The sequence below is a fragment of the Desmodus rotundus genome, chromosome 4 (assembly GCF_022682495.2).
Source record: "Desmodus rotundus isolate HL8 chromosome 4, HLdesRot8A.1, whole genome shotgun sequence".
NCBI classification, from domain to species: domain Eukaryota; kingdom Metazoa; phylum Chordata; class Mammalia; order Chiroptera; family Phyllostomidae; genus Desmodus; species Desmodus rotundus.
In genome coordinates this window covers 11709717-11723375 of record NC_071390.1, presented here as the reverse complement: position 1 = coordinate 11723375, position 13659 = coordinate 11709717, and the positions used below count along the sequence as shown (strand labels likewise).

General features: G+C 46.2%; 1 protein-coding gene across 7 annotated transcripts in view; it reads right to left on the bottom strand.

Annotated features, from left to right (window-relative positions):
- Positions 1-13659, bottom strand: part of ABLIM1 (actin binding LIM protein 1) — a 258566-nt gene that overhangs the window by 99452 nt on the left and 145455 nt on the right. For all 7 annotated transcript variants that reach the window (XM_053923090.2, XM_045191346.3, XM_053923087.2 and 4 more), the window contains one exon: positions 11438-11547. In XM_053923090.2, coding sequence (XP_053779065.1) covers positions 11438-11547 — 110 coding nt within the window. The remainder of the gene's footprint in view (positions 1-11437; positions 11548-13659) is intronic.

Sequence of the window (13659 nt, the reverse complement as noted above, 5' to 3'; positions counted from 1 at the left end):
CTGGCCCAAAGGGGCCACAAGCTGGATAGGAAGGGGGTGAAGAAAAGATCCAAGAAGAGGCTGGGCCCCCTCCTCACTGCAGGTCTCCAGTTTGGGTTGGGCCTGAGCTGGAACAGGGCGCAGCTCTGGAACAGAGGTGAGAATAAAGTGTTCAACTAGACTGGACTTGTAAGAGCTGAAAGCGACCAGAAAGCTACGGGATCCACCTAAGATAATATGAAGGGTAGGAGAGGGAGCTTTGAAAGAGGGTAACAGAAGCGGCAACGGGAGAGAATAAGATTCTTCCTCGTTTTGGCCGACTCTATACACCGATTGTTCTCCAGTTCTACACACTCACTGCGATGAAAGGCTTTGGAGGCAAAGAAACCTGGCGTCCAACTCCAGCTCTGACGCCGAACCCAGGGACCGTGGGCAAGCTAGGCAGCGCCTGGAATTCAGTTTTTCCATCTGTAAAGCGGGCAGGTTGACAACACCTACCCTCCGGGGCTGTGGCGCGGATTGGAGAGAGCGTGTGAAATCACGAAGCCGAGTGTCAGGCACGCGGCAAACGCTCAAGGTCTGCTGCTGTCACGGTCGTAATAATCCCGCACGACGCACATTTCCTCTCCCCTCACACGCAACCACAGCCCGCTGTCGGCCTCTAGGGAGGGCGTTTTGCTTCCCCTGGTTCCATAATCACGATCATCACCATATGAACGTCATTATGATTGTTACCACTCCGCTTTTAACTTCTGAAAGGTCGCGCACTTCCCCTATCTCAGTCCACTCTTCGGGCTCCCGCTAAGCTGGAAGGGCAGTGATTGCTCGTGTTCTACACATCACAGACCACTTGAGGGCCAGGGAGACCCTGATGCCCATTTGATGGAAATGCTTCCTTTTATACTTGGGGACTAAGGCCCAGGGTGGGCCAGGCTGTGCACAGGCCACGCAGATCAACAGTGGCCAGTTAACTGCAGAGTGGGAAGCTTCTGTTCTCAGGTGCACTTGAACCCAGGCCGCTACAGTTTCCAGGCTTCTCTGGGTTTAAACCTCTACTCTCGGGCTCTCTTCCCTGGTTATTGGCTCTTCCACTGTCAAGGGGCAAAAACAGCCGTGACAGAACTTGGGCATGAGGCTCAGTGGAGGGTAAAACTATACAGTTAGAGAGTTATTGTGAAAATAATGTAAATCATAAAAGGCTCCAGAGAGGGACTTTCCTCTTTTAATTGATGCTTTCTAAGATATTAAGATATTAAAAGAAAATGTCCATAGAGATTTTTGAATCAGTTGAGCATTTCCTTCCTTTACTGGAAAATTTAAAAAATTTAGAATAAAAAAAATCAAGTTTCAGTACTAAATTGTTGCCCGTATAAGTTCCAGAAAGTTCAAGCTTTCCCTGAAATCCTTTTTAATAAATAATAATTAAAAAAATATTTGTCATCAACAAAGATTAGCACATAAGTTCATAGCTATACACACAAATGAAAAATAAATAGAAATGAATTCATTTCGGATTTAGGTTGTTATTAATAGAAAGTGGAGTAAGACGTTGGAGACCCTATAAAATATTCAAGTGGTGTCCTTTTAATAGACTATTAACTCAAGGCACTTTATGCCTGGCTAGGACTCAATCTAGGGAGCTTTAAGGAAAGTAAAAGGCAAATTTCAGTTCCACGGTGTGGCTAACTTGAGGTCCTGAATGTAATGACATTGCATCTTGTCATTCCACTGTTTCAAGAGGACCTGGACTGTGCATGATCTTGTGTGATAAGATGGTGAAGCTAGAACGCTAGAGAACAGATGCTCCATCCAAAAGAGAGAGAAAGAAGGGACACAGGGGAGTGTGACCTGAACGTGGGTCAGACTCTCTCAGGTTAACAAGCTGCCTTAAACGCAAGACTTCAACACCCGTCAGATTAGCCTCGGACACGTGGATGCCTTCCTGGGGGCTGCTGTTTGGAGGCACACGGTGGCTGCCCACTTTCTACAGGACAGGCAGTTCTTGTCTGCTAGCGTTTCCATTGCTCCACAGGGTCTGCACGTTGGCGGCCGCCTGTCCTCACGCTTGCACTGACTGCACGCACCCACGTTCCCAGCACCCACGTTCCCAGCACCCACGTTCCCAGCGCCCACGTTCCCGGCACCCACGTTCCCAGCGCCCACGTTCCCAGCCCGGCCTTTTTGTAGGCCCTGCAGTTTGCAGCCTATGGATTAAAAAAAAATCCTTATGTTATTTTTTTTATAAGAATTGGCCTAGAATTTTTACCTCTTTAAGGTATAAAGGATTTGGATATTTAAAAATCTTCCCTTGGCCCAGAGACCACATCATCGAATAGTGATGAGAACATCGATCTGACCAGTAGATCTGACTGAATGTTGACTTCCTCTCACCTCCACGTGGGCTCTTCAGTGCTGTCAGTTCCAAACCAGACACGTGTTGAGTTCACAAATACTGCCTGGCCACAGTCCATTTTTAAAAAAGGAACTTTAAACCAAGTCACTGAAATAAGTCCACAGATTTCTTTTTTGGCATGCCTTGGCCAATACCCAGGTGGGGGGTCACCATAAGAAAAGCTAGGAAAATAAAACCAGAAAGAGAGAATAAGTAGAGGACTAAAAGAATGTGAAATTGCTATGTCAGGCTAAGCATTTTTCAAGAGTTAGTTTTTAAACGGACTTTTTTTAACTTCTGAAATTCGATGCTGCTATTAGCCAAAAAAGCAGTATGACATCACAAGGCAAATACTGAGGGCGGGGGCAGGAGGAGGGGTCAGAACGTTCTCGTAGATGCTGTATTTGCCACTCTATGGCGAAAGGGGTCTCCATGCTACCAATAATTTGTCTCTCGAGCTCACTAACAATGGCCCAGAATTATTCTAAAAGGCTTCTGTGCTGCTGACTACGTAACCTTGAACCAGACCTTCCACAATCACCCTGGCCCTGCTTAAGTCAGTTGCTGCCTTTGCTGTCTTGACGGTCACGATGCAAACACTGCCGAGCCAGGGTGGTCTCTGACCTGCTATTTTAAGGAAGGTTCTTGTTGTCTTTGGAACACAAACGCTGCACGACAACAAGTCTGCATGGGCCACAATAGCAACGAGGGACCGGGCTTCCCCAGGGCGGTGGAGGGGAGGCCCGGGGCGGCCAGTTCCCGAGACCTCTGTAATTTCATGTGTGGCAAAGATCCTATCTTTCCTCTTTTTCAAGAGTATATGTGCTCATAGAATTTCAGTGAAGTGGACATCTTGCCTTTTTACAGAATTTCAGTTACTTTGGTCATAATTTTTATAAGTGTAAGACCATTTACATGTTGGAAATGTCCAATTCTGATCCCTAAACCAGCGCTCACAAAATTCTGTTAGGAGTATTAGGGATTTTCAAGGTTAAGACGCTCTCTCCTTTAGCCAGGATTGGTGTGTTTTTCTTCTCCATGCTCATGACTAGAATGTGAATGGGAAGTTAAAAGGAGCCAGGCTATGCGCCTTTCCTCTCTTCCTAATTGATTATGAAGTTATTAAGCAGGAATCCCCATGGCTAATGCTGCTAGGCATGAGGGTGAGCATCAAAGAAATAGACTTGGTACCAACCCAAAAGCATTAGGATTGAGAATCTGAGACTCCCTATTGCCTGAGGCTCTGCTAATTGCCCTTGGAGGACTGGCCCACAAATGTGCCACAGCACTAAGGTGTGAAGGCAGCAGCCGATTCTGATGGGTCGAGGGAGGCCTGTTTGGAGCAGGGTAAATTGTATGGGTAACTTATACACACTAAGGATGCCACATATTGAGAGTATACATTTATGGAGCAGACATATACTTTAAAAAGGACATTGAAAACCAGTTAGGAGCTGAGAACTTCAATATCTGCTTAAAGACAGTATCTACTGCCTTGCAAAAGAATCTCTTAATCAGCATCTTTTCCATTTCCCTGAACGACAAATGAAAATAATAACAAGCCTGTATTTCGCTGGGATGCAATGGAGATTCTCTGATGGGAAATAAAAAGTATTGGCATAAAGCCTTAACACTGTTTTGTCACCTGCTCCAATTTTCAGGTTCCAAGTTCTATCAAAGCACCTGTGTGTGTGTTCACACGCATGCTTTCAGAATGATGACGAAAAGAAGAGGCAAACGGACGGAATAAACCATAATCTTAATAAGCACACTCACAACTTCAAAATTCCCAGCTAACAATTTCGACAGCCCAGCTGGTGGACAGGCGGAGAGGATCGTTGCTTTTCTGGCTCTTCCCCTGCACGGTCGGTCTGCATTTGTCCACTGCGGTTGCTCAGCATCATTTCTGATGATGCAAATATCACAGGGATTGTCCCGAGATTAGAAGTAGGATTCTCTTTTGACTACAAATGCCACCAGGACAGCAAGAGGAAAACAGGAAGCTATGAAAACAAAGCCAAGCGCCACCCAATCAAGAGATGCTCTCAGAAAGCCCTAAGGTCTCAAGGCAGCCTCAAGGATACTGATTTTCAACCTGCGTGGGTGACAAGTTCCAGCTGTAACCTCTGTGGGCAAGGTGTTCTTGCCTTGGGGTTTCTCCCAGGACAGGGCAAGTGACCACCCACGTAGCACATGGCTCAACCAGTACTTCTCCGTGGGCTTGGAGCACTTCTCCTTTCTCCTTACAATGTGGAATCCAGACACGCCTCGCAAACATTGTGCCATACCTGGCTAATAACAGGAGTTTTGAACCCCTCAAAAGGGCGATGGTTACACATGCTTCTGCAGGAAGACTCTCCTAATGAGTCCTAAGCTCAAAGCCTGAGTCCTGAGCACTTTTGATCCATTTCTGGACAGTGTTTGGAAAAGTTAGGGTAAGACTTCCACCACTAGGCTGTGCTCACATGGTCCCCTACTCAATGTATGGCCAGAGGAGGAAAAGGGATGCAAAGAGGAAGGAATAGTGGGAAAGCGAGCAAAAAAGGGGGAAAGGGGGGGGGGAAATGGGACAACTGTAATAGCATAATCAATAAATATATTTAAAAAAGGGGGGAAAATGGGCACCCCAGATGAAGGCTGATACCTGTAGTCACCTGGGGGCATTCAGTGGTGCCCACACCTCAGCCCCACACTCTGTGAGCACTAGGGGACACGGGCCCAGCAGTTCCAGGTTCAGAAAATTGGGAGCCACTGCCTTCAAGATCTGGGATCGTCCTTAGCAAACCTTCCTTAACACTGTACCAAGACCCCCAAACAGAGACTGAAACAAATACTTGTACAAGCGTGTTCACAGCAGCGCTGGTCACAAAAGCCAAGTGGGGGAAATGAACTAAATGTCGATTAACAGATGAATGGATAAACTGTGGTCTATCCGCACGATGGGATATTATTCAGCAACAAAAAAAGAGGATGTACTGGTAAGCGCCATAACCTGGATGAACCTAGAAAACATTACGCTACGTGCGTGGAAGATGCCAGAAATAAAAAGCCACATATGTATGATTCCATCTATAGGACGTATCTGGAATAGGTAAACACATAGAAAGCAGGCCGGTAGTTGTCAGGGCTGGGAGAAAGAGGGAGTCGATGCTTAGTGGGGAAGGGGCTTTCTTTGGGGTGATGACAATGTTTGGGAACTAGGCAAAGGTGGTGGTCGAACATACAACGTGAATGTACTAAAATGTTTCACTTTTAAGTGGTTCATTTTATGTTATGTGAACTTTACCTCAATTTTAAAAAATTGTAACAAGAAGATTTGTTCTTGCATTGATTTCCCTAATTTAGTTGTGAACTTTAACTGAGGGAAGAGTTTCATAATTAATTGTTAACTGGCTCTGGTCACCCAGCATACCCAGGCTCTTGCCAAAGAGGAAATCAGGCTTGAATTCTGCGTCAGTTTCTCAGACTCAGGAGTCATTAGCAAACATCAGCTCATTCGCTCTGTTCCAAAGGTAGGAAGAAGGAAAGAAGAGGTAGCACGTAAGTTTTGTACTTTCATTATGCGACCAGTCGCTTAACACGAATATGGCTGAAGGTCATAGCAAGGGCAAACTGCCCTGAAACTTCAGTCTGGAATGAATGGGCCTTTTGTTTTGTAAAATTAACATTATGTTATTTAGTACTTTGGTTTTAAATAGGTAATATATACATAGGGTTACAATTTTTTTTTCATATAGTAAAAATAATTTCCTTTCCTTCCTGTCTCCTAGCCACTCCTTTCCTCCCTGCTGGGAGAGAAGTACTAACAGCAATTTCTCAGTATCCTTCTGGGACTCGCTACAGGAATATCCAACTACAGGTATCCATAGCCATCCTGTGAGCAGCTAAATCTTTACTGCCACTGAAAAGTTCAAAGTAAACTGGGGAATGATGGCTGCTGTTCCAGTCATTAAAATTCTAGTTTCACTGATAAGTTATTAGAAGGTGTGGGGCTCAATATGAAAGAGGCACATCTAATGAGACCAAATAGCAAATAACAGAATGCCATTAACTTTTCATCTACCGATAACACTTCCGAGATAATTGGTGCTCTGGGCTCTTTATGTCTGACTTGTAACTGTTAGGGATTTCAGTCTGAAAAACCTGAATATAAATGTTCCTTTTTGCAACATAACTTGTCTGTTTGCAATAAACTTCTGCCTACTATATAAATTCTTTAATTTTTAACTTATTTTTAATGTGTTTTTCCCCATTACCATTTATCCCCTCTACTCTGCAAATTCTAAACCCCACTCCAACCTCCCAGAGCAATATTGGAAACGCCATGCCAGGGACTGGCACCCTAAATGCCCACAGGGGTGAGGTCTCCCCGCAATCTCTCACTCAGAGGTGGGGAAGTAAGTTCCCTGACATTTCTACTTTAAAGAAAAAACTTGTGATTCTGTCACCAACAAGTGTATCTGAAGCAATAACCACCTTCCCTTTCATGACACAAGGGAAAAAGCTTATAAATGAGGGAAAAAAAAGCTGATACATGCCATTCCACCTTTCCTCCTGTGTCCTCACGCTGTCTGTCCCTGTGTAATGTGACAAAACCACAAAAGGAATCGTCACTCAGGTGGCAGTCAGACCTCCGCGTGCCGGAGCTGGGGTCGGCGTCCTCGAAGGCTTTCCAGGGACGGCACCGGCTCACTCATTACATGAACATTTGTGCACTTGCTGTGTACACAATGCTATTCAAAAGAAAGACAGCCCTTGCCGTGATGCAGTTCATGGTCTGGTCGGAGAGATAAACCCAAAAAGCGCTAACCCGTGGGAATAACTGCCGCACTGGAGTGCAAGGCATGGCTTTGGCCCTGTTGCCAGTGGGGCTGCCGCAGATGCAAGGCTTTCAGCCTTTTATGGGACACTCGAAATAATACATGATTTTTGACAAGGAGACACATGAGCAAAATGCTCTAGGAAGAATTCGTGTAAAATTGTCTACATTTCTATAGCACTTCAAGCAAAATCCAGAAGAATGTGCACCAAAATGTTGATTGAGGTGAACTTTGGTGATGACATTTCAGGGATTTTTATCCCTTTCTTTGTATTTTTCTGTAATTTTTGTATTTTTTTTACAATGAACACTTCAACGTGTTTAAGAAGAGAAGACTGCTATTAGCCACGTTGAGATGGCTTTGATCCAACTTCCAGAACGTGGGCCTAGTGCTGTGTGCGCCAGACCTTGTGTAATAAGAGAGAAAGACAACAGGGTCTTTACGTTTCATGAGTCCATTGTCCTGGTGGTGGAGGTGGGCAGAGCGAAATGATTAAAATGCAGTACGTACCGCAGCAATATATTAAGTGTGTAATAAAGGGTTTGGCTGGTGCTTGGAACACAGCAGGTGCTCCCAGAAATGTGTGCTGAATGGGAATGCGTCCCATATCTTCTTTTGACGTGGTTCTTCCATTCATCGCGCTCGTCTGCTCTCCCTAACCTCGAGCACTGACGCCAGGTCGCTAATTTTGCACACCACGATCACCGTTACCACCTCCATCTTTCTAGAACGCTGTTTTCACCTGGTTACCCTCTAAAAACTGCCCCCAGGAGCTCGACATTGCCAAACTCCTCAGGGCCTCCCGAGACCCGGCCCCTGCGCCCTCTCTCCAGGTTCACTTCTCGGGACATGGAGCAACAAAGCTTCTGTTCTGTTGGGGTTTCCCCCTGCACTGCTTTTCCAAGTGTCCTCTCCACATTTATCCTCTCCTCTCCTCCCATGCAGTATCTCATTTAACACTCAAAACAGCCCTTGGATGTAACTATTTTCCAATTTTTAGATGAGGACACTGAGGTGGTAAGGCTTCAAACACCTTGCCTGCGGCTGCAGGGCTGATGAGGGAGGACTAGGACTTGACCCTGGCACTCTGAAGGGTAGAGCCCAGACTCTCAACCATTGTGCCATGCCCTCTCCCTCCATTCCTTTCTGATTCTAAATCTCTCCGGTTGGCAAAGAGGGTGGGAGGTGGGGATGGGTGGTATGGGGGGGCGGGGGATGGAGACAACTGTACTTGAACAACCATAAAAAAATTGGGAACACAGAAAAAAATTTTAGAAAATAAAACGATTAAAGGGGGAAAAAGAAAATAAAATAGATATAAAGGTTAGAAGTGGTATTGCAAGGCGGAAGGAAGCACAGAGCCGAGTGCCCGAGACGTCGCTGGTGCTTCAGCGGGAGTTGCTTCTACATAAGAGCCCCACAGACAAGGAAGCCCCTGAGCAGGTGACACGGAAACCGCACCTCTGTCCAGGACGCTCAAACCGAGACTATTTCGTGTAAATCGTTTGGTTTCTGCCGGCCACTCTTCACTTCTTCTCTCCCTCTCACGCTGTCTTCACCTGCTATTCGGTGATTATGGAAAACCACCACAGTATGTGAAATAACTCCGTTCATTTTTCAAAGAACGTTTCAAAGGAAAAAAAAGAGGACCTGGGCTCTGTTATCTCTCATTGACTCTGTGAACATTATCAAAAAAGAGATTCCTTTTTTTTGCTTTTATTCAGAAAGCTTTGCCAAGTTAAATTAAAAAAAAAATCAAAGTCACATCAGGATAGTTTTAAAATACTGTACAAAGCAGTTCTTCAAGAATTATCAATAACAGCCAAATGTTTTCTAAGTATGTTCCCCTGAATTTCAGAAACTTGCTGAAAACTCCCTTGCTCGAGTATCCATGGGCCTGCCTCGTCTGGGGATTCTACATGCGCACACCCACGTTGCCGAGCTTGGTTTTTGGCAGACGCCCCCACCCACGTGCCCCATGAATGCTATTTCAGTGCTTATCGAAATAGACAAGGACTTGTCAAAAATAACAATGAACTAACTGATGGTCAAGGCAGTTGCACAGAACTGGGATTTCATCCATCGGGAGCAAGGCAGAAACCAGGATTTGTGCTAACAACATGCTCACAAGTAATAGGTAATACGTCTGCCACTAGAGATGTAGTGAATTGGAGTATGACACATTTTTACAGTTAAAATTTTTATTTCTTTTTTATTTACATAACCTGCATGCCATATCACAGTAGAAAAGAAAAAAGTATTTAATAAAAATTGGAATAACCATTTTGGTAGAGCTATGACTAGGAAACAGTTTCCCAAATTGCATGGATGGAAAGGACTGGAAGACTTTAAAAGTATTCTACTTTTGCCCTGGCTGGTGTGGCTCAGTGGACTGAGTGCTGACCTGAGAATAGGAAGGTCGCCAGTTAATTCCCTTACATGTCAGGGCACGTGCCTGGGTTGAGGGCCAGGTCCCCAGTTGGTGGCAACTACACATTGATGTTTGTCTCTCCCTCTCTTTCTCCCTCCCTCTCCTCTCTCTAAAAATAAATAAGTAAAATCTTACAAAATAAATAAACAAACAGTGCACATTGATTTTCCTGCCAGTTCTTAAAAAAAGAAAAAATCCCACTTTTGTTTCCTAATCCAAACAATGAGGAATATTAGATGAAACAAGAGAGAGAGCTCCGAACCAGGAGCCCAAAGACCTGCCTCCAACCTGACCTTACTGTTGGGTCCTTGAGTATGCCCGTGGGCCTCGATTTCCCTACCTATCGAGAATGATGGGTGGACGAAAGGACTCCACAGAATCTGAGGACACAGCCATTCCTCTTACAGGCCAAGGGCACGATGCCCTTTTACGGCTGTTGTCCTCTCCTGGCATGGCCTGCTTGGGGTAGAGGAGGCAAGGGCAGTGGAGGACTGGAAATCCTACTAAGGGTCTAGGACTACAGCACTTTTCAGCCATTGTCCCACCCAGGCCCCCGTTAGTTGTCAGCAGGGCATATACGTCCTCATGCAAAGGGTTCAGTTTTATTGAATAACATGCCCTAACGTTTATTCTCTTCTTCCCTCCCCATGGTCAAAATCCAATTTCTATGCAAATGCTTTGGTCAGAACATTCCCACTTTTAACAGGCATCAGGATTCTTCTACTTTAACAGGAAGATTTGGAATCACTGTTACAAACTGCGCAGAATTCCTCCGGAGCAGAAGCAGCTTATCTCATCCTCAGGGGCTCAGACTGGCAGGGCATAATTCTGCCCCCCCCAGGTCACCCAAGGATTGGCAAAATCCACTGAAACTAAAGCAAACCCCTTGCCCACTTCCTAAGCCCCGGGAAAGAGACCTAGGCCTAGTGTCCTTGTTTGGTGCCAGGAGTTCACAATACATCTCACTTAAAGGTTAACTGGCCTACTCACTGTTATTTCCTGAGAAAAAATAGTGCGATTGACTACTACTGCTTTATTTGGGAGGGGCTGGTTTTCTTCGGACTCCCACAGGTCAGACAAGACCTTCATGAAGAATGACAAATGCCACCATGTAGCATGGCCCGGCTTTCTCCAGCCATCTCCTCGGGAGTCCCCTTGACTGAGCCCTGTAAACATGGCCGTCCTCCTCCTGCTTTAATTTTCCCCACATATTAGACATGTTCGTGTTTGCATTTCTTGTCTGTCTGCTGCCACCAGACAGTAAGCTTCTTGAGGATGCTGACTTGCTTCTGTCCACGCCTGCGTCGCCAGTGTGAACAATGGGCATTGTAGGTACTCAGGAATTATCTGTCCAAAGGCTAAGGGTCAGAACCCTTCCCAGAGGACAAAGACTATTTAAGGGTAAGAAAGAAAAAAGAATCACTAAGGGAGAGTATAAATCATCTCATATGTCCTAGGCACAGTGGGGACAGTTTTTTAACACATAGAGATATCACATTGCCACCCAGTGCTCTCATATCTCAGCCTCCATGACTAGAGAGACGGCATTTCTGATGCAAGTTTTATAATTCTTTGCCCCTCATTGACTGTCAAGAGGCACAGTTTTCAGTGTCCGACTCTATTTGTCTCTTTGCAATAAGGGAGATGCTCTGTATTGCATGGGTTTTAATCAAAGCTGCATGATTTACAACTGGAGATGCCTTAGATAGTATCACTCTTGGCCTCAGCTAACTGAGTTTCACAGAAGGGCAAGCGCCTACCTAAGCTACCTGGGGGCTATGAGGAACTCATGTCAACAGGGAGCTGGGCACTTACTGCTGGAGCAGGAGGCTTCCTTAGGGCTGGATGACATCGGCTGGGCACAGAGTTGACAAAGGCAGTCTCTCCCATTGAACGTGACGCGGTCTCCGGGCGGAAAGGGGCGCCTGGAGACAGAAAGACATTGCTCTGCGGTTATTCCAGCAATTTCATTCCAGTTCCTTATTCCTTCTGCCTGCTGCCCTCTGGTGCCAATTCACTTCTTGGAGGAGCACCAGCGAAAACATCTGAAATGCCACCTTCCCCAAGCCAGCCAGCTGGCTATGGTCCAAGCAAATAAACGTGCCTCAGCTCGAGAAGGGAGAATGCACGGCTTCCACGGGCACCCAGAGAGTAAAAGGGGGTGGTACCCCTCTCCTCACTAGTGGAGGGGGGGTGTCCCAATGAGTCCCTCATAGGGCACACACAGTAAAATTTCCCGTTTTCCAGATGGAAAGTCCTTCATGAAGAAACATTTTGAATGCCGTAAATTCTTATTCAGGTTTAAGGCCCCTCCCAAGAGAACTGGTTACAAGTCCAGTGTTAACTCATTCAGTTCCCAAGACCTATCTGATAAATTATGCTGAATTAGACTTGGTCCAGGACACCTGAATGGGTGACCTGAATGTAACAGAGTGCTGGGTGGGGGCCCAGTCTCTTATGGAGAAATATGACAACGCTATAAATACCTGCTTAAAAATTACTATCAGCTTCTCTTCAGAAAGAGAAATTCCTTTCACATGAGACATTCATTAGTAACAGCGCATTTTGCAAAAAATACTGCCTCCCGTGTGCATGTTATCGGTTTCTTCTCCAGTTCAGCAGGCAGATGGCATTTTAAAGAGGTCACTAATCAATAGCCATATGAGTTTCCATGCCTACTTACTTGCACTTGGGCAATTTGCCCATAATCTCCGCAAGCCTGAGTTTTCGAATGCGTGACTGTGACGGTTGGAGATGGGAAACTCACAAGCAAAGCACCCCCACACCTCTGAGTCAGAGCGGTTGGTTCTTCAAGACCACGGGCAGCTTCTTGACCCGAGTTTTACTTTCACAGCTGCTGCCCTGCCTCACGTTGCCCTTCGGCTGCCCTGCAGTGGTAATTAACTCTAGTACACACATAGGTAGTAAATACGGACTAGAGACAGCTCCACGCATGCGGTTGGTGCTAGTCCTCGAGGAGAGCTGTAAATGCTCACATCCCTAAACTTCAGAAATGCGGAGCAGAGGTGGTGCAGCGTTCCTTTCCATTGTTCAGATGAGGCCCAGCGAGGCCCAGTGAGGCCCAGTGGCTTGCCTGGATTGATCAGCTAGGGAGGCCAGGCCACCGGCAGCTGCAGGTCGTGCCCACCAGCTCAGAACATACTCTGTCTTTAATAATCAGAGTCCCACTGTGCTGGATGCCAGCGGGACTACTGGATCCCACTCAATAAACCTGAATGAGCCCCCAGACTGCATGGTGAGGAGGGCGTCAGAGCTGAGGGTCCACAGCACAAGCACAGGTTCATTGCCTCCTTCAGGGCCGGGGGCAGGGTGAGGCCAGCGATGCGCCTAGGGCACAGCATTTAAGGAGGCCCTGACTCCCAGCAGCTGACCCTGCACTGCACGACACTGAATGTGAGCGCCCCTTTACATGGTGCCTCTAGGAGCCTCACTTGCCTCACTCTGGTCCAGACCCTGCCTCTGATCTAAGCTTACATATTTAAACTTGGACCCCGTACAGACCTACTATGCCCCAAGCTGGAGTCCAGTTCTCAACACGGGACCAGGTCTTCTGAACTTTAAGTTTTGTCATTTCATAAATGACCCTGTTCAGGTAGTTTTCCCCTTCCCTATGTCCTCTGCCCACATGGGTCCACTATGTTCTGTTATTTGCCTGTTTGCAATAGAAAGGGAACTGGATGTAGAGTGAGAAACCTGAGTTCAAATCTCAGCCTTGCAATGTTAAGCTGGGAAAGTCCCTTAACCTCTGAGACTCAGAGCCACGCATTAATAGGGATACCAATTCCTGATTCGCAGAATTGCTAGGGGGATGAAATGAATTAAATCCTATGTGCATGCATTTGTAGACTCAGGTGGAAAAACTGTCGCTCAGCAGTAGCAGCAGCAATAGTGAGCACCTCTTTGCTGGCTCAAATGCTCAGGGATGTGGTTATTGCCAATAAATGTCCATCCATCCTTACCAACCAAAACAATGATGTCTCAGGGCCAGGATCGGGAGGGCTCTTAGAGTTTCTCTG